The 21,534-nt window shown below is 42.1% G+C and overlaps 1 protein-coding gene across 3 annotated transcripts in view; it reads right to left on the bottom strand.

The window, feature by feature from the left end:
- Positions 1-21,534, bottom strand: part of CNNM2 (cyclin and CBS domain divalent metal cation transport mediator 2) — a 146,650-nt gene that overhangs the window by 14,522 nt on the left and 110,594 nt on the right. For 2 of the 3 annotated variants that reach the window (XM_047825983.1, XM_047825984.1), the window contains exons 2-4: positions 12,200-12,343; positions 9,083-9,220; positions 6,846-7,015 (exon numbers count right to left, since the gene is read on the bottom strand). In XM_047825983.1, the coding sequence (XP_047681939.1) occupies positions 6,846-7,015; positions 9,083-9,220; positions 12,200-12,343 (452 nt within the window). Of the gene's footprint in view, positions 1-6,845; positions 7,016-9,082; positions 9,221-12,199; positions 12,344-21,534 lie in introns of those variants that run through there. The other variant, XR_007145447.1, reaches the window with a different exon arrangement.

Below are 21,534 nucleotides of genomic sequence, written 5' to 3'. Positions count from 1 at the left end.
TGTTTTTTTTTTTCCTTAAATCACCATCACAAATTATTCAGCGGAGCTTGATATCTGAAAGGAGGTAACTGAATCCCAGGGGCGTGAACACCAGTTTGAATTCACCAGCACCGCCCAGTAAGAGGGGAAGCAAACCCAAAGAGAGAGGTCTGTTCTGGCACTCAAACGTGCCCTAGCAATTACTTTTCCATCTGGAATCCAGAGATGTAGTCTTAAGACAGAAAGTTCTCTTCATGAATGTTTAATCAACATTAAAAAAAAAAAAGTTACTTGATGGTCAAAAATTAATTTACACGTATTTTTGGACCATCTGGTTGACCATCTCCTAACCAAATGCCACCACCGGATGTCAGTGCCCGTATTTTTCACAGTTGCGTTATGAAGAGGGTGTTCTCACAGCTTGAATCTTGACAGCTAAGCCTTGCTACTCAATCAACTGGGAGCTTGCTAGAAATACATAGCATTTCAGACTCCAGCCTAGCTACACTGAATCCCCAAAGCGAGCCCTCTGCACATGAAAGTGTAAGGAGCACTGAACTAGAGAGAAAGGGACAGAGGGGGACCAAACATAAATAATCCAGTCACACCCAGTGGAGGCCAATAACAGCACATACAGCCAATAACGGCATACTGCACAAACATTCAAAGGAATGGAACAAAGGGCTGCAGGGTCAGTCATCGCTGGCGCACGGAGACCCAAGCGTGCTAAATGCCCAAGAGCCTGCCCCAGAGCCCCTGCCTCAGTACTGGGGCCGGTGGCACTTTCCTATCAGCCAGACAATGTTACAGACACGTTTAGAATGTTAATTACAACTTTGTTTTTGGTTTATACACGTCCGAACTCAAAGAGCCCAAAAGGAGCTTATACCTAGTTTTGTACTTATGCATATGTAAGTATAATTTGTTAAAAACAGGGTCAACTCGGGGCACCCGGGTGCCTCAGTCAGTTAAGCAAGCACCTGACTCTTGATATTGGCTCAAGTCATGATCTCACAGTTCGTGAGTTGGAGCCCCCAAGTTGGGCTCTGTGCTGACAGCTCAGAGCCTGAAGACTACTTTGGATTCTGTCTCTCTCTCTCTCTCTCTCTCTCAAACTTTTTTTCAAAAAACAGGGTCAACTCTGGGCATCCAAGTAATTTTTTTTTCCTTTAAAATGGGTGCTATCTGTACTTGCCTCAAGATTGAGGATCTATCATTCACTGGGATACACACACCCTGCAACTCAAAAATCTTCGAGAAGGGTTTGGTATTGAAAGTTTAAATTCCTCTTCTGGTAACAGGTGAAACGGTATTAGGTACTGTCGAGGGCTATATAAGCTCTAAGATGCCACCTCCACAAAAGAATGGATTTCACTCTACAGGGAAAAATCCCTTCTGAATCCACGTCAGAGGCTCTAAAAAACCAGAGATGACGGGGAGTTCAACAACAACAAAAAAAGCTGAGACATGAAATCAACCAGAAAAATTAACACCAGAAAAAAAAAAAAACCTGTTCCTTTTATTGATTTTACAATTGGCAAAGAAAAGAGCTATGTTTTCTTAGTATTCTTTGTATTTACTAAAATCATAATGTGGTTATGTGCTGTGGAAGAACGCTAATTTTTTTTTTGATTGGATATTTTACTCCCCAAAGGACCAACAAATCCTTCACTGTAAAATACCAAGTCTATGAATTAGAAAAATGGCTTATAGTACCATTATTGTGTACATACTCTTGACATATTTTTGTATATGCTTTCCACTTCTTTCATGACTATACAGTAGTCTCATCATATCACAATATAATTGGCTGAGACATACGAACTACTGCTACTTTCTAATGAACAGATTTGCTGTAAATATGTTTGCACAGATAGCTTTATAAAACAGTTTCTTTAGATGCATGTATATGACAGATTGTATGGGTGTATTCCCAAAAGCAGGATGCCAGTTTAAAGATATGATTGATTCTATAGTACTTTTTCTTTTTTGTTCACTGAATATTCATCACGGATTTTTACAAAGATTTTTTTGTTTTTTGTCTTCTCAAAAAAAAAATACGGATGTTTAATTTAGTCAGTTGCCTTTCTGATACCTATTGATGTGAGCCTGAGGATTTGTTTCTTTACCACTTTCTGAATTAACAACGGCATATTTTGGTTTTGTTGCCCTTAAGCTAGTGCTGAATTCCTAAATAAACCTAATTTAGTCAGTCACACTGAGTAACTCTTTGGGTATGTTGTCAGTCTCTAACTGCTACCTTTATAGTTAGGAAATGGGATGATCATACCATCTTGTCCCATCTTTATTGTATAGAAATTGAGCTCTCAGAGTTTCCTTTTTTTTTTCCCATGTGATTTCCTTGAATCTAGTTTTTTCAAGGAGAGGAGAGAACTTCTCATTTTGTTGTTTTTCTCTTGTATCACATTAATTACATCAGTAGGATAAGATTAAAGATTCTGTTCATCTTTTATTTTTTTTAATTTTTTAACATTTATTTTTAAGAAAGAGAGACAGAGACAGAGTGTGAGTGGAGGAGGGGCAGAGAGAGAGGGAGACACAGAATCTGAAGCAGGTTCCAGGCTCTGAGCTGTCAGCACAGAGCCTGACATGGGGCTTTAACTCACAAACCATGAGATCATGACCTGAGCCAAAGTCAGACGCTTAACCAACTGAGCCACCCAGGTGTCCCTGTTCATCTTTTAAAAGAACCAAATCTTGATTTCATTTATGGGCTGTAAGTCTTTCTCATTAGAATTTGCTTTCCTTCTTAATTTGTTCTTTTCAGTTTGTTTCCTTTTTCTAGATAATGACAGATTTTTTTCTTATTTAAATATTTAGAAGAATAGTATTTTGTAAAACTGACCTACTACATGTAAGAATAACATTCAAGACGGGGTGCCCGGGTGGCTCAGTCAGTTAAGCAACTGACTTCGGCTCAGTTCATGATCTCACGGTTCATGAGTTCAAGCCCTGTGTCAGGCTCTGTGCTGATGGCTCAGAGCCTGGAGCCTGCTTCGGATTCTGTTTCTCTCTCTCTGCCCCTGCTCATGCTCTGTCTCACTCCCAAAAATAACATAAAAAAAAAAAGATGTAATAAAAAAAAAAAGAACATTCGACGGGGCGCCTAGGTGGCGCAGTCGGTTAAGCGTCCGACTTCAGCCAGGTCACGATCTCGCGGTCCGTGAGTTCGAGCCCCGCGTCGGGCTCTGGGCTGATGGCTCAGAGCCTGGAGCCTGTTTCCGATTCTGTGTCTCCCTCTCTCTCTGCCCCTCCCCCGTTCATGCTCTGTCTCTCTCTGTCCCAAAAATAAATAAAAAACGTTGAAAAAAAATTAAAAAAAAAACATTTGAGACACAAAATAACATGTATCTTATCATTTTCCATATATTTTCTAATTCAGTTGTTACTTAAGGTTTTTAGTTTGCTAATATTTTCAACAATTATTTTATTTATTTAGAATATGTATTTATTTTGAGAGAGAGAGAGAGCTGGGGAGGGGCAGAGAGAGAGACAATCCCAAGTAGCCTCTGCACTGTCAGCACAGAACCTGATGCAGGGCTCAAACTCACAAACTGCGAGATCATGACCTGAGCGCTGAGTTAGCTAACTTAGTAACTTAGCTAACTAACTGAGCCACCCAGGTACCCCTTTTCAACAATTATTTAAGTAGGTAGTACATGCACATAGTAAGAAATTCAAATTCAGGGGTGCCCAACTTCAGCTTAGGCCATGATCTCACGGTTCATGAGTTTGAGCCCCGCGTCGGGTTCTGTGCTGACAGCTCAAAGCCTGGAGCCTGCTTCGGAATCTCTGTCTTCCTCTCTCTCTGCCTCTCCCCTACTCACGCTCTGTCTCTCTCTCTCAAAAATAAATAAACGTTAAAAAAAAATAAAAAAATAAAAGATAAAGAAATTCAAATTCATTGGGAGAAGTAAGTCTCCCCTCCATCCTATTCCCAGTCCTCCAAGTCTCCTCCTTAGAGGCAACCAACCACCTGTTGCCAGACTCTTGAGTAACCTTCCAGACAGAGTTCATGTATATACAGACACACAAGTGAAACACATAAGGACACATTCTACACTCTGTTCAGAGTCTTACATAATACACCTTTGTAAGAGAATTGATCGCTACTTAAAAAATGGCTTAGTACTACTCTTCAATTATGTATTTTTAAATCTATTTCATTATGACCTATACAGGCGGTTCTAGAAATTTCTACCTTTCTGAGTTTAGAACTTACACATGACATAGCAAATGATCAATTTTATGGAAGTCACATGAAAGGTTTTAAAAAGTCTATTTCCCTGGTTTTATAGTTAATTTTCTCCAAATTCCCATTAATTTCATTAGTCAAGTTAAGACATATTTTTCTTGGTAGGCTTACTCTATCATGGTAGAAAATAATTTCCACCAGAATTATGATCTTATCCATTTCTACTTTTATGTATGTATTGTGTTATTTAAGACCTGTAGAGTCAATAAGCTTTTATTTCACTGTTTACTATGCTTTTATCACTGTCCTTACTGATCCCTCCAATACATTTGAGTTGAAAAATCTACTTTTTTTAGAGAAAACTTGACATTGTAGCCTTTTTATACTTAGGCAGTGGGAGGTATGTGCCTGGTAACTTACATTCTTTTAATTAAACCTACTTAAATGGTTTACTTTGAATAAATTAGATTTTACTTCATTAGAATTTAAACTCAAACTGATGTGTTTCTATTTCTTATTACATTCGAAACATCCATTACTTAATCAAAGAGTTTTTTTCCTAGTGTCTGCAGAAGAGGGAAGCTCACTGGCTCCGGGGCCAGGAATGGAAGGCAGATACTGAAGCTTTCTTCTGATTTAATGCTCTTGAACACAGCAGAGCATGGTCAACCACCTGGCACGAATTTGCAAGGTTGGGTTAGTGACATTTTAGAGTGGAATGGACTCTGTAAAAGGTGACAGCTGTACTAGGTTGACAGGGATTATGGTATTTCCTTTTGTTAGACTCTGAGTACCTCAGGTAATTGGCCAGCCTGCAAGAACATGATTTTCACTAAACCCCATAGTTTAAACACCTCTGTAAATCCTCTTAATCCAGCACATACACTATTTCTAAACCCCCATGACATCATCAGTTCAACAATTCAAACAATTGTCACATTAATATTTAGCATGCCATAGGTATTCGATACAGGTACATACACACAAATGCCTTATCAAAAATACCTTTAAAGATTTACTTATAAAGGAACAATGAGTATGAAGTCCCTCCTCCATAAAATCGATTTCTAGATCCTTCAGCCAGGAAATGGCTTTCTCATACACCTAAAGAACGTTCCTGAATCACAACTTTATAAATGCTAACCACATAAAAATCAACAACCGGAAGCCACATAATTTCTAACATTGCTCCTGAAATTCACCATGTCAGTCTTCAAACAACCCTCTTTAGTGTAATTCAAAGTTTCTCTAGGTTTGAGGAATAATCACATCTAGCTTTTGTGAGAAACACAAATGCTTTATTCCCTCGCTGCAGTAAAAAATTTCCCTACAGCCCCCTCAGTGTCAAGCATGTAGGTCTCCAGAGAAAAACACAATTCAGGGTTGAATGAGACTAAGGTTACTAGAAAAATCAAGGTACTGAATTAGAAAACCTGCAAAGTTTCTAAGAAAGAATGTATGAAAGTGGTATGAAGCCAGTGTATCCATGGATTTTTCTCCAGTTCCTTATTGCTGCATCTAGACATCGGGATAGCAACCAAACATGAGACATGGACACAACACTTCGCAGAGTTTGACCTCCTGACATCTGATAAGAGTTGTTTTCGCATTAAAAAAAAAAAAACAAAAAACAAAAAAAAAAAAACCTCTTTAATTGTCCCTTAGATAATTGGGACCTTGCTGGACTCATGTAAATTGTAGGACCTACCGAGTACTCATGACACTCTTACAATGATACCTCCAATTCACATCTAGGAAATAACCAAAAACAGGAGACTGCCTCAGGGGCTAGGATTCTTGTGCTAAATCAACTCAGATTTCCCGTAAAAGTAACTCTTCAATAAAGAGGTACAAGACGTCAATAAAACCGGCACTTTCTTCATTGTACTGTTTATCTTGGCTTCCATGCCAAGGTCAGAGTTGTATTAGGTGCAACTGTGATATAATAAGGGCCTCCTATCAACCTACACACTAAATCCCCTCAGGGAGGGTTCAGAATGGACGAACCTTCTCGCCTCATAGAGTGGGTTATGTTATTCGTGAGAAGGAATTAAGTTTCCATTGCCATGAGAGGCTGTGATTCTCACATCAGTTCCCCTGTAGAACAGTCTGGTTGGTAACCAGGAATAAAAACAATAATAAATGGATTATTTTGATATTGTTCAGGGGAGACAGTAAGTTACCTCTAGGAAGTGGTGTAAGACCAAGTCCTAATGAGGGGTGGAAAAAAGAAAAGATGATAAAAAAAAAAAAAAAAGACGCAAGGAACTCAGTACACTTAAATTTCAAATGTCCCACACCAAGACTTAGATGTATATGGCCCCACACTCTCCAAAAAACACAAACCACTGAATTCACCACTCTTCAAATGAACGCCTCATCGCCTCAGCAATCGGTAAGTGCCCTTCAGTATGGGAAACGGAAGTTAACTAAGGGCATTACTTGAGATTGAAATTACTTCACAGCTAGGAAAACGGCGGGGGGGGGGGGGGGGGGGGGGGATGAAAGCCTCCCATGGATAAGGCTACCCCGGAAGTTAAGTAGTTAAGTATGTAAACCTCGACACCCATTCATGTACAGAAAAGTCTCCTGGGGACTGGAAGGGTGGGTACTCAGTGAGATCAAACAACTAGTGAATAATTCTTCTGACCTGCAAAATGAGAACGAAGTAGTCTACAGGTTTGTTTCGCTGGTAGAGGTAGTATTCTGGGGCTTTCTTGTTCTTCTCATCATACTTCAGTTCCTGGATGACATTGGGGTGCTTTAGCAGCCTTAGAAGGATCTTCTCTGACATCTGGGATGGGCTAAATGCTTCTACTTCTATAGATATAAACACAACTTGATATTACACTTCAAATGGATGGAAAAAAATTATACTAGTGATTAAGGTGTCTAGAATATGTAAGAATACTTGGAGTCAAAGCGAAACAATACGGATTAATGACACTTCCGTTTGGTGATCCACTGGGGGCAGATTACCTGGGAGGAATTAGAAAATACTGAATTTGCGTATTTGTGTCTTTTGAATTTTTCCTTTTCAACTTGTCATTGGTTTCGGTTCTTATAAAAATTATCCTAATTTTCTGATACAAATCAAAGTCAACCAGAAGCAGGCTCCTGACTGCCAGGTCACCCTTCGAACAGGCCACAATAGTCTGACTGTCCAACAACAGCCAAAGGAAGAAGCAAAGGTCAGGAAGCATCTAGCGTGGGTTAGTACCAGGTGCACAGACGAAGTGCTTCGTCTCTCATTCTCCCACTCCACTACCCTGAGAAGGCCTGGGAACAAAGGAAGGCAGAAATTCAGAAAAAAAAAAAAAGCAAGGCACGTGCACACATCAACATGCACTCCAACTTGCTAACTAAAAAAATAAAAGTAAAAAGTAGTGTGGATCTGTATTTACAGAGTTACCCGCTTTATTTCAGATGACAAAACTCAAAATTACTAACTCAGGCTTGCTCTACTGGACCTGGACATCATGGTATCTCAGAGGCAGAGTAGGAGAACATTCAGTTTTGAATCACGGTCTTTAAACAATGAACAATATTACCAGGATTAGAGAAAGAGTAAGTGAAAGACACTGTTTCCATGTTTAAAATTTTTTTCATTACATGAAACATAAATTCTCTATTAGCTTCGGTGACTTTCTGGTCCTAACAAAATAAGATAGAACATTGTAGAAATTTGGGAAAATACAGAAAAAGGTAAAGAGGAAAATAAAATGATCTAGGAACCAACCACTCAATCACTCTGAGCAATTGGTGAGCATTTTTTTTTCCAGTACCTTCCCTCGGCCTGTGCCCCTGTGTGTGCACGTGTGTGTGCGCGCGCGCACATAAAAACACAATGATAGATAACCTTTACAGTTTTATATTGTTTTTTTCTCACTTCACATTAAATTAGGAGTATTTACCCAGGTCATAGATGTTATATGGTGAGCATTTCTACGTATCTGAAAACATGATCTTAAAGGGCACGTGACAGTCCATCAAGTGGCTACTTGAGCCTTCTGTTCAGAATGTTTTAAGTACGCTGAATGCAGCTGAAAGGCACCGGGTGCCCATCCTGGACACGGACGTCTTCTACAGGCCACTGGGTACCTTCAGATTTTCTCATGTATCCCCTGGCCAACAGAGCTCACCCTTCACCTAGAGAGCCATGTGGGGATGTGAGAAGGGTTAGTCAGTCTCAAGTCCATTCAACCTTGACCTTTCTGGAGCAGTCAAGTGCCGGCCGGATTGGTGGTTTTAATAATCATTCCGCTTGCCTCCTGGAATGGGCCCAAGTTAATCTGACTTGCAGAGGCCATCAAGACATCCACGTCAAAGCCCTGAGAATTTCCGATTCCATTAAAATCATAGAACGTTAGGCTTTAATTGTGAAAATCTGTTGTTCTTCTTTGCAAATCATAGCACCTGTGTTACCACTGAGGTCCAACTGTTCTTCCAAGGCAAGCTGAAGAGAGAATTACTCAACCGTCTCACACACACAACCGAGCTGGTGGCTCGCACTGTCAGCCTACTCCACCAGCGGGGCTCTCCCCCGGACTTAGCCGGAAGCAGATGACCTGGCCTACCGTTCACATGCAGTGTGGCACTAACATTCATCCTTACCTTTCAGACCAATTTTAAGTTACTGGTCCACCCCTGGTAAATGTCTCAGAGGGTTCATGCCGACACTGAACACAGGAGAGGAGAGAATTTAAAAAGAAAAAAACAAAACAAAACAAACAAAAAAAACAAAAAAAACAAAAAACAAAACACAAAAGTGGCATTACTTATCACCCCATTTCCCAGTCTCCACCCCCAGCCCACCCCAGTCAGTGGTGGGTGAGAAACACACTCCAGGGTTTGTAGAGATTTCAAACTGTGATAAGCTGCACTTGCCTGTTGCTAGGAAACGGTGCATGGCCAAGAGAAGCTGTGGTGATATTTTAACCTTCATCTCGCTGTCTGTCTGCTTGAAGGCAGAAAAATCTTGCTTTCTTTCACGATGGGCCACTTTCTTTTTCGTTCTGTTATCAGCTGACAGAAGGACAAGAAAAGATAAAGGGAAATGCATTCTATTAGATCAGGGCTCTTTTTGAATGAAAACGACAGACTATTTTGCAAAGGCTCAACTATCTCTAGATTGCGGGCACTCTACGTACAAACACCACACGGCAAGAGGAGACTGAATCCTCATCAAATCTGTGCGGCACGGTCAGGACCCATCCCGAAGCAAGCAGTCAAGGCATGCTGTCTAGGAGCGACCGTGAACATTCTTCATTAAGATCGCTGGAGCCCTCGCAAGTACACTAACGGGCGGTCACGGACACAACCCTCCCAGAACCCACGTAACCACAGCAGCAGTTTGGAGCGCGCACTGTCTCCCGCTACTCGATGTCACCACGCTGCAGGAAAGAACAATCACCGTGTGACAGATGACACGGTGAAGCGTGCCCCTGCCTTTCAGAGGCTCCTAGCCTCTGCCGAGACAGGGAAAACAAACATACGGACAAAACCTCTTAGGAAACAGACGAACAAGAACACTTTCGTGGAACAACATTTTAACAATGGTATCTGTTAGCTTCGTTTCTACTCCAGACCAGGAGGTCCTCAAGGTCAAGCAAATACGAAGAGGGTCATCCAGAAGAGAGGTCAGCGCACTTCTCTCGTCAAGGGCCAGGTAGTCAGTATGTGAGGCTCTGTGGGTCATGCAGTACTGAGTAACTGCTCAGTTCTGCTGGTGAGCCAAAGCACCCATATGTAAATGCCTTACCGTGGCCGTTGTGCCAAATAAAACTTTATCACAGACGTGAAATTTGAATTTCATATTATTTTCACAAGTCACAAATTATACTTTTGATGTTTTTCAACAATTACCAAATGTAAAAAAAAAAAAAAAATTGTTCTCAGCTTGTGGCCTATACAAAAACTGGTGGCAAGTACTTGTCGGCTGTAGTTTGCAAACCCTGAATCCAGAAGATGTCTAATACAAAGCCTTTCTGCAAGTATTTTTTTTTTTTTGACAAAGAAGCAATCAAGAAAAAACTAGGTTAAAGACAAGACCTCAATCACTTGCTCCTTTCCCAAGAATCCTGCGTCTATGCATTACCATTTCATGCCGAGGGCCAAACAGACTAATTACCAGGCTTGTCCTGGGGAAAGGGCAATCCTAACCTCTCGTTTTCTTTCTCTTTCGGCTCTGATTCTTTTGCAAACCAGATAGCACAAATCAACACCAAATTTCAAAATAAGTTTCTAATGGCAAATGCAGTCATCCTCCCTGATGGCCTGTTTACCTCAAGAATATACCTAAAACCACGGGCTCACCAATCCATCTCACAAGGCACATTAGGCAACGCTTCTGCATGAAATCAGTCTAACTGAGGTTTAAAAGAAGGTAACTGAAGGGGCACTTGGGTGGCTCAGTCGGTTAAGCATCCGACTTCGGCTCAGGTCATGATCTCACAGCTCATGAGTTCGAGCCCTGCGTCGGGCTCTGTGCTGACAGCTCAGAGCCTGGAGCCTGCTTCAGATTCTGTGTCTCCCTCTCTTTCTGCCCCTCCCCTGCTCACATTCTCTCTCAAAAATAAGTAAAAAGTTTTAAATAAAAAGTTAACTGAAATGCAAATGTAAGATCTCATACACGTCTTAATTATGTTTCTTATGACGAGTACTACCCCTGAGGAAACAAAATAAATAGAAAGAGACACACTGGGTATTAAATAGTCACTGTGAGGAAGGCTGAAAAGAATGTAAACACACAAATAACAATATTCTTTATTATGTGACCTCCGTGTACTCTCCAAGTGTCAAAAGGATAAAACACATAGGAACTGGTGTTTTTAAAGAACACAATTTGTGTGTATATACACACATACACACACACACACACACACACACACACACACACACGTGATAAAAAAATAAGATGTTTTCAGAAGCGAGTCACTACCTAAATATAAAGTTTATCCTTCTAAGGCCACATGGAAGGCTCTCATTTTTAAAGTGCAGGGCATGGCCCTTCCAGTATGACTGAATAAAAATCACTCTGCTTTAAGTAAGGCAGGCCTTGTCCCAGGTGCCCCAGGCCATTTGAAGATTCCATTTCCTGTCTAAGTCATGTTTTAAAAACCAAACAGAGCCCAGATATTCATCTCTGCCCCATCTCTGAGAGCCCCAAACATCTTCAGGCATTGGGCCATCTTTGGGATTATTAATCTCTTGAAAGAGCCCTGCTTTACTAAGAAGTGAGGCTGAAAAAGAAGGTTCAAATTCCACAATCCAATAATCCAGTTGTGGACTTTAATGAGACAGCATTCAGGTTCAATACTCAGCCCAGGTTCAAGTTTACTCCTGGACAAACACCAGTGAATCCTCCCCTCCCCCTGCCCCAAGCCAAGCCACTCCTACCCACTTCACCCATTTCCACCTGCCCCCAAAAGAAGACAGAAGAGCAGAGAAAGGGAAAAACATTCTTATTGTGTACCCTAACCTGCCCTGCTTCCTATACCCACACCTTACCACTGCTGTCACAGCAAACTTACATTTGCAAATCTCACCTCTACCCTGGCCCATGGGTTCTGGAACAAGGACATTTAAACAGCTGCTATCCATCAATGTAGCAAATCCCCCTCACAAGCAGCAAAAGAAATTTATCTGAAAACAATTGCCTAGTTTGGAAAATAAAAACTTAGTAAAGAACAATTCTTTTTCCACCTGTAGAGGAAGTATAAAAACATGAAAGGAGTTTTCTGTTCAGGGCAAGTAAGGCCCAGATCAATGGTTAGAAGCAGCTGGCTTTTCAAAAACAAAAAACACTGCCACTTGACATCACAGGACCTGCCCATTCTTTCCCCCCTCTGATGAAGGGCCTAGAATATATCGGTAAGTTGTCCCACACATACGGCAGGTAGTTAGAAACAGAGGCAGATTACAACAGGAGACAGGAGAGGACTCACGAAGTACATGACAGAAAAAAAAGGCAAAGTTTTGAAAAATTACACTCAGACTACTCACTGTATAAATCTGTTTCATCTAGAATCTCAGATTTGATGATTTCTTCAATCACATCTTCTAATGTGACAATTCCCAGAACTTCATAAAATGGGTCCCCTTCTCCCTCATTGTTTACTCGCTGCACAATAGCCAGGTGAGATTTACCTTTAAAGAAAAGAAAACAAACTTTAAGAAGGAATTTTCGGAATTTTCTGAACGAAGTGTTTTATGTGATTATGTTAAGAATAGCAGCAGACGCAGACACCAGATTATCAGAGTCTGCATTTGGGCATTTCAAGATGGTACCAACCATTTCTTGATGGTATTAAGAAATACCAACAAAGGGAAAAGCTTCCTGAGCCACGGAAAGCAAGACCATCCAATCAGAAGAGCCTCACCTTGTGTGCACACTGGCCCACACCACATTACCGTTTGCTTCCTAATGGATTTGGTCTTCAATCATGCCAGCTCTCCCTTTGTGACTTTTTAGCAACTGCTACGTTACTTTAGGAGGACAGCTGTCAAAGTGTGGTCCGTGGAACCTTAGGGATGCCCAAGACCCTCTCAGGAAGGTGGTGACGTCAAAGTACGTGCAGCAGAACACTGACATGTTCCTGGCCTTTTTTCACTGTGCTGGTATTCGAACCAATGATGCAAAGGCGCCTGAGCACAAGCCAAGGTAGTGGCAGCAGATGGTCTTCCGCCACCACACATGCACAGGAAAGGGCGAAAAAGTCCATTTCTCCTCAGAATGTCCCTGATGAAGACGCAACAATTAATTGCGTTAAGTCTTGACCTTGAGTACTTGTCCTTTCATACTCTGTGTCGCAAAATGAGACGTACCACAGAAGACTTGTCGCTTCCTGAAGTACACTAGTTGTCTTGAAGAAAGGCACTCAACTGTTTGAGTTTTAGGTTGTGCTAGCCACGTTTTTTCACTGGACATCATTTTTACCTGAAGGATAACTACCAAACTGAGGGTATCCAGACTTGGATATTTGGAAAATATTTTCTTGAAAATGAACAAAATGAGCCTGCTATGTCAAGGGAAACAACAGCAGTGTTTGCTAATGATCAACTTTGGGCTTTTAAGGGAAAATCAGAATTTTGGGAAACCCATATCCACCAAAGGCTTGAGAACTTTTCAACAAAAGACCTTTCTGGTAACAAGTATGATGTCTATTTTTTTAATGTTTTTCTTTCTTTGTTTTTAATGTTATATTTATTTTTGTGAGAGAGAGCATGCAAGCAGGGGAGGGGCAGAATGAGAGGGGGACAGAGGATCCAAAGTGGGGTCTGTGCTGACAGCAGCGAGCCCAATGCAGGGCTCGAACTCACGAACCAGGAGATCATGAATGAAGCTGAAATCGGATGCTTAACTGACTGAGCCACCCATGCACCCCTTTTTTATTTGAGAGATAGAGCATGAGCAGGGGAGGGGCAGAGAGAGAGAATCTCAAACAGTCTCTGTACTGCCAGCACAGAGCCCCACACAAGACTCGATCCCGTGAACCCTGAGATCATGACTTGAGCCGAGATCAACAGTCAGACACTTAACCGACTGAGCCACCCACGCGCCAAACAAGAGTGATTTTTAAAATACTGAATACTGATGGGGCACTGGATGGCTCAGTCGGTTGAGCATCTGACTGTTGATTTTGGCTCAGGTCATGATGCCAGGGTCATGAGATCCAGCCCCACATCCAGCTCCATGATGAGAATGGAGCCGCTTAGGATTCTCCCTTTTTCTCTCTGCCCCTCTCCCGTGCTCATGCACGTGCTCTCTAAAATAAAATTTAAAAGTAAATAAAAACAAAATACTTTATAATGAAATGGATCCACATTTCAAAGATCTGTAGAACTCAGTGAACCAATATTTTCCAAATGACTGTGGTAATGATGTTACCAAATCATGCACAGGTCATCTATTCAGAGCACAAGACATACAATTGGTTTTTCCCCCCTCTCATAACCTATTAAAAAAAAATTTTTTTTTAACTTTTCATTTAAAGGGCACTGGGGTGGCTCAGTCGGTTAAGCACCTGACTCTTGATTTCAGCTCAGGTCATAATCTCATGGTTCATGAATTCAAACCCCACATCAGTCTCTGGGCTGACAGCATGGAGCCTGTTTGGGATTCTCTGTCTCCCTCTCTCTCTCTCTCTCTCAAAAATAAATAAACTTTTTTTTTAAGACACAAAATCTTTTAAAACAAATTTTCATCTAAGGGGCGCCTGGGTGGCTCAATCACTTATGCATCTGACTCTTGATTTCAGCTCAGACCTTCAGCTCGAGGTTTGTAGGATCAAGCCTCGTGTGGGGCTCTGCACTGACAGGCGAGGAGCCTGCCCGAGATTCCCTCTTTCTCCTTCTGACCCTCCCCTGCTCACGTTCTCCCATGGTCTCAAAATAAACTTTTTTTTAAAGTTCCCATTTAAATTCCAGTTAGTTAACATACAGTGCTGTATTAGCTTCAGGTGTACAATATAGTGATTCAACAGTTCCATACATCACACAGTACTCATCACAAGTGCCCTCCTTAATCCCCATCACCCATTTAGCCCATTCCCCTGCCCACCTTCCTTCTGGGAACCATCAGTTTGTTATCTATAGTTAAGGCTCTGTTTCTTGGTTATAACATTGGTTGTGTTTTTTTTTTTAAATAAAATTATTCCAAAATAAAAAGGTTATCTTTTTTTTTTTTAATTTTTTAATGATTATTTATTTTTGAGACAGAGAGAGAGCATGAATGGGGGAGGGTCAGAGAGAGAGGGAGACACAGAATCTGAAACAGGCTCCAGGCTCTGAGCTGTCAGCACAGAGCCCGACACGGGGCTTGAACCCATGGACCGTGAGATCATGACCTGAGCCGAAGTCGGACGCTTAACCAACTGAGCCACCCAGGCGCCCCGATTTTGGAATAATTTTAAAGGAAGGTTGTAAAGACAGTACAGAATTCCTGTGTAGCCTTCACTCAGTTGCTCCCCTCGTTAACATTGCGCATTGCCACAAAATATTTGTAAAACTAAGACATTGACATTGATACAGTACTAGTAAGTAAATTCTAGACTTATCTGGATCTCATCAGTATTTCTATTAATGTTCTCTTTCCGTATCCAATCCAGAGTACCACACTGCATTTACTTGTCATGTCTCCTCTGGTATCTGAGAGTTTCTCAGTCTTTTCTTGTTTTTCATGACCTTGACAATCAAGGATTACTAGTCAGGAATCCTGTAGAATGTCCTTTGATTTGGTTTGTCTGATGTTTCCTCATGATTAGACTGGGGTTTATGGGTTTTCTAGTTACATCATATCAGGGCTTACATGACAGCCACATGACATTCTCGAGTTTCTCCACTTTAAAGTTACTAATTTTTCTTCTTTCCCTAATTCTATTCTTTGGAAGCAAGTCACAAAGTCTAGCCCACCCTCAGGGAGGGGTGAGGAATAGAAATTAAGCTCTACTTCCTGGAGTGGGGGAGTCCCTACATGTTATTCAGAATTTTTTCTATAAGGAAGATTTCTTTTTTTCTTAAGTAGCCTCCAAGCCCAGCATGGAGCCCAACGTAGGGCTCAGACTCATAACCCGGAGATCAAGACCTGAGCTGAGATCCAGAGTTGGATGCTTAACCAACTGAGCCACCCACATACTCCCATATAAGGAAGATTTCAGATGAAAGGATTTTAATTGAACAGTCACCCAAAGCCCACTGGTATAGTTTCAGATTCTACATTGCAACTACTCTTTAAAAAACTACCACTTGTGGAGTTCTGGTATAGTATCAAAGAAGAATATTCACAATTTCCCACCAAGGCTGTCAAAATATCCTCCTTTTTCCAAATAAATGATCTTTGTGAAGTCAAATTTTCTTCATATATTTCACTGAAACATATACTGCACAGACTGAATGCAGAACAAAGTAGGAGAATCCAACTTAGGTAATAAAGATATGTAAAGAGGTAAAACAATGACCCTTATTTTTTGTTTTGGACAAGTTACTTTTTTAAAAAATGTTATTTGCATAGCAGATTTACTCTTATCTTTTAAAAATGAATTAGTAAGTCCAGATGTTTTACCTGACTCAGTTTTAATTTCAAATACGGTTAAATATCAAAAGATATAACCTACATAAACAAGAGTTCAGGGGTCCTCAATTTTTAAGAGCTTCAAGGGATCCTAAGACAAAAGAAGTTTAAGAACTACTACAGGAGATGCCCAGAATGGCAAGGGGAGAACATGTTCTCTGGAGTTGAACAGTCCTGGCTTCGAACCCCAGCACTGCCACTTCTTAGCCATTACCAGCTGTGTGATCACCAGCAAATGACAGAACTTTCCTGAGCCTCAGTTTCCTCATCTCTTAGAACCAGGCTCATAGTAATTTCTGCCCCACACCATCGCTGTAAATATCAGCGGGAGTGTTGGGATCTGGCAAAGACAGTGGCTGGGAGTCACTGAGCCACCAATAAATGGCAACTCGTACTCTTTTTAATCTTCCTCGGTTCTAAGGCACCATCAACTTATTACCAGCTTATCTGGAGACCAGAAAACCCACGATATTCAAAGTATACCATGAAACAACAATACATTTCCATTTCGGAAAAATCTTTTAAAATAACGACGCATCTCTCAAATGCCATTATTGGTTTCCCTAAATCCAAAGCATGTGAGGCATCTGAAACATATCTTTGAGTTAAGCCAAGTAAACATGATCTGGAGATTTCATGATCAGTTAACATGTATATTAGTTGTTTTTAATGACAGGGTAAGGATTTTTTTTTGGGGGGGGGGTGTCCTTTAAATAAAGTTTACTTAAAACTTCAAATTGGGTGAGTTTACCCAGACACAACCAGCTAGACAAACTAAAAATATTCTCTGGAGGCCAGGTCTGATCAAGTTCCCAGCACTTACTCAGAAACTGGCTTTGGTTGTGTGGGTTTGTTGGCCCTTTCCTGCTCTGCCTCAGACCCCTTTACGGGCAACAACGTCTGGAAGCCTAGAAGTTTAGATTGTTAGACAATTAGGCATCCTAACAATTTTTATCCTTAGCGTGCTCATGCTCAAAGAATGAAAATATTTTGAGCAAATGAGACTAGGAGGGAAACTTATCAGCAATAGATATAAACACGCATCAGGTCACGTCAGTGCTACCCTAGTCCATTCCGTCCGGTCAGTTTCTCACATCTGCTTTCCCAAGGCCCCAAACATAAGCAGTTAAAAATTCTTGGTGAATGCTGTCTGTCGAAAGTTAAATTCTTTTGCTATTCCCAGCTTGTGATCATTTAAAAGGAATTTTCCAAAGCAAGGTCTAATATTAGACTCAAAATGAAGTTTCCATTCGGCTGAGGCGCTATTCTCACCAAAGTAACTACCGCATAATCAGATTGTCTTGGAGCAGTTAGTTTAAATGCAGATGGACATACTTGAAATACCAGCTCGATGGCACCGACAGATCTGACTGTAAAGGGCCACACTCTACGAAGAAACTATTCATGTGAGTTAGGTTTCTTAGACTGAAAATTAGTAAGTTTTCTTCCAAGCTCGCTGTAGACTTTCATCCACTCCCCCCCCCACCCCCCCCCCCACCCCATCTCCTTCATCTGCCCCAGAGCCACATTCTTTTAATTTTGCCATTCCTGGTGAGAAGTCCTGTTTTCTGAACCTTCTTCCAGGTAAGCAACACACACCCCCACACACACACAGACACCCCTCCTATCCAATCATGCTTCGGGACAACAACAATACAGTGCACGTAACCACCCCCCGCCCCCCACCGCCCCCTTGCTTTAATCATGCGCTGCAGGGATTTCAGTCTTCCGCCTCATCCACGGAACAATCCAAAGGAAAATGTAAACTTGTAAATAGGGAAATTTTAAAAACTGAGCTCAAGTAACATCTTTTTTAACCTGAGTGTGGGAGGAATTAAGTCAGGATTAAAAGCCGAAAAGCAACTTTGGGGAAACTAATGAAAAGACTAAATCAAAAACTAAAAAAGATTATCAACTAATGGATACTTAGCTTCCAAAGAGATGAAAATATAGCAGTCAGCAAAATATGGAATTACGGGCATTAAATAGCCACTAGAACTTTTTAATACAGAGAGATTAAATAAACTTGATAAGCTGTATATAGAACAAATAAAGCATACGTGGCTGTCACGATTAGGGCTTGGAGAGAACCCTTTCTGGTGAGCTGTAAGAGGTCTTGTGGTATTCCAGTCACCTCAAAGTGTCCTGAAATTTAAACCCCTCGCCTCTCTTATTCCTGGTCTGGTCTTAGAAACGGAGGAAAAAGGGATCACTAAGTCAGGCTTAAGAGAACCTAAGCAGACCTGTTTTCAGAGGATAGGGTTCTATGAACCCATCTCTACTCAAGTCCAGAATCATAAGCAAGTTGTTATACAGTAATAACCTAGACGGTTCATCTTTCACTGCTGTGTGCTCAAGGCAGGGCACTTGCAAAGATGAACTTACAAGAACACGTCTCCATTAGGAGATGGACTGGGTAACTAACAATCTATAGACAAGGTAAAACTGCGGTCAAATTTCTGCTTCCACCGCTCCGCAGTGCATTATTTGCATATTCTCCCTGAATCTGTAAAGCAGCCCAGCATGGTAGCAGGTTACCATGCATCTTTTAACCTTACCACTGTTCTAGGCTCACATTTTGAATGACCACTTGTATGTTGATGAAATAATCAGCGGGACAGTGAGTAGGCAGATAAAGGGTACCTGATGGAAATAGAGACTCATCTGCTATCCCACAAGTTAGATGTCAACAAGGCAAAATGGAGCGGTAGACAGACTGATTGAAGTAGCTAAGGAAGAAAGCCAAGAGAGTGGATGAAGGAGAATGGAATTAGGAACCATCCGACACAGCTGTGCTAATAGAAAGTGACAGAGAGTAGTCGAACAGATCCACTAAAGCAAGCACAAGGCCAACAGAGTCCGTGGGGTCTGAAAATGCCACTCAAACAGCAGGAGGAAAACAAACAGGAAGATTCAATAAGGAGGAACTCAAGCCAAACATTGTCTAATCATCATTACTGCGATGTTGGACAACTGCAGGGGCACAGCCAGCACAGAGTGTGAGGCCCAATGGGTCCCCGGGAGCTACACAGTGCTGTAGCCCATGCTAACTGAAGGGAGGGTCCAGGAAGCATTTGATATGCCTTTGTTTTTAAAGGTTTCTCAGTTTGGGGTGCCTGGGTGGCTCAGCCAGTTAGGCGTCCAACTCTTGATTTCGGCTCGGGTCATGGTCTCAAGGGTCCGTGAGTTCCAGCCCTGCATCGGGTGTGATAGTGCAGAGCCTGCTTGGGATTCTGTCTCTGTCTGTCCGTCTCTCTCTGCTCCCCCCCTCTCAAAATAAATAAACTTAAAAAAATAAAAGCTTCTCAGTTTTCAAACATAAAAGTTGTAACAACTGCTGATGAAGCAGGAATCAATAAAGTTCCTAAGAGTGAGTTCTCTGGAACTTGTGACAACAGAAATACATACTCTAGAAGCTGGAATTCAGGTCCATAAAACCAAAGCAAAATGGGACGGAGGATATTTGAATGGCCATATAGAAGTTCTCCCAAGGACACCAGTTTCCTATTAGCAGTCAAAAAGTCAATCAATACTTACTATGTAAGTATCAATGAACTACAGTCAACACACATTCATTCAAACATTTACTGATTGTCTATGATGTGCCAGACTCCTAGGTCAGGGAGCAAAACAAAGCACTGGCTCCGAAGCAACACTCCAGGTCGGGGAGAGAGACACGAAGAGGAACAGACGATAAAAAAGCATCCCAGATTGTGTAAAATGAACTGTGGAGCTCACAGAGGAGAGGCAGAATTAGACAGTACAGGATGGCCAGGGAAAGGCCTCACGAATAAGGTGACATCTGAGCAAAGCTAAGGGCATGAAGGAGCCAGATGAAGCAGAAGAGGGCTAGGCCGGGTGTGACAGGTAGAAGGAATGATGGAGGCCCTCGAGAGGGAGAGGCTCGAGGAAAAAGCCAGGAGGTGAGTGTAACTGGAACAGAGTGGGCAAGCGAGAAACGGGTCAAGAGGAGGTGCAGGTCATCTAACTATTATGAAGATGTCAGCTTTTACTCTGAGGCAGGTCACTGGAAGGTTCTGACCGTGAGTGATGTGGTCCGTATGATTTTAAAAGCAACTCCCTGGCTGCTGCGGTGAGAAGAGGCTTGGCAGCCGGTAGGAGGAACATGGCAGTGGGGAAGGGCTGAGGCAGGAAAAAGGGAGAGCCACTTAAGAAGTTATTTCAGGGGCGCCTGGGTGGCGCAGTCGGTTAAGCGTCCGACTTCAGCCAGGTCACGATCTCGCGGTCCGTGAGTTCGAGCCCCGCGTCAGGCTCTGGGCTGATGGCACAGAGCCTGGAGCCTGTTTCCGATTCTGTGTCTCCCTCTCTCTCTGCCCCTCCCCCATTCATGCTCTGTCTCTCTCTGTCCCAAAAATAAATAAACGTTGAAAAAAAAAATTAAAAAAAAAAAAAAAGAAGTTATTTCAGGAATCCAAGTGAGAGGGGATGGCGGTTTGGAGCAGGTGGTAACAGTGGAGGTGATGACAAGTACTTAGATTCTGAATATACATGTTAGATACAGCCAACAGGTTTTGCTGATGGACTGAATGCAGGGCGGAAGAGAGAAGAGTCAAGGCCAGCTCTTAAGGTTTCTCAGCCTGAGCAACAGGAAGGAAGAGAGTTGCCATTGACTGAGGAGGGCTGGGGAAGGCCCACGGTTGAAAGGACGAAATCAGTTCCATTTTAGACAGGGTAGGTGAGAGATGCCAGTGGGTGGACAGAGGATAAAAAGAATGGGGTTTTGGAAGCCAAATATAAAAAACCATTTCAAGAAGCAGAGCGGAGGGGTGCCTGGGTGGCTCAGTCGGTTGAACATCCGACTCTTGGTTTTGGCTCAGGTCATGATCCCAAGCCCCACATCGGGCTCTGCGCCGTGTGGAGCCTTGCTTAGGATTCTCTCTTCCTTTCCCTCTGTACCTCCCCCTAGCTTGTGCCCGTGCTCGTGCTCTCTCTCTAAAATAAAAAAAAAAATGTTTTTAAAGAAGCAAAGAGGAGTCAAAAGTATCAAATGCAGCCAAAAAGGTCATGAAAGGCGATCACAGTGACCAAAGATGCTCAAGAAAGAAGAACCTAAGGACTGTCACATAAGTACCAGGCCCAAGTCCCTGTCCAGTGTGACTTCCACTCGGGCCCTTCTTGCTAACAGGGAGACACAAACTGGCCTGCCTCTGCCAGGTGGCCTCGCAGAAAGACCTACATCACTGAGACAGAACTGGGCTTGTCCTCTCCAAGTACCCGCTTCTGGAAAGGATTACCATCGGATCTCCGA

The sequence above is a fragment of the Prionailurus viverrinus genome, chromosome D2 (assembly GCF_022837055.1).
Source record: "Prionailurus viverrinus isolate Anna chromosome D2, UM_Priviv_1.0, whole genome shotgun sequence".
Taxonomy (NCBI): Eukaryota; Metazoa; Chordata; class Mammalia; order Carnivora; family Felidae; genus Prionailurus; species Prionailurus viverrinus.
Note: the sequence above shows the minus strand (reverse complement) of the source record. Positions and strands in the feature narration are given on the sequence as shown.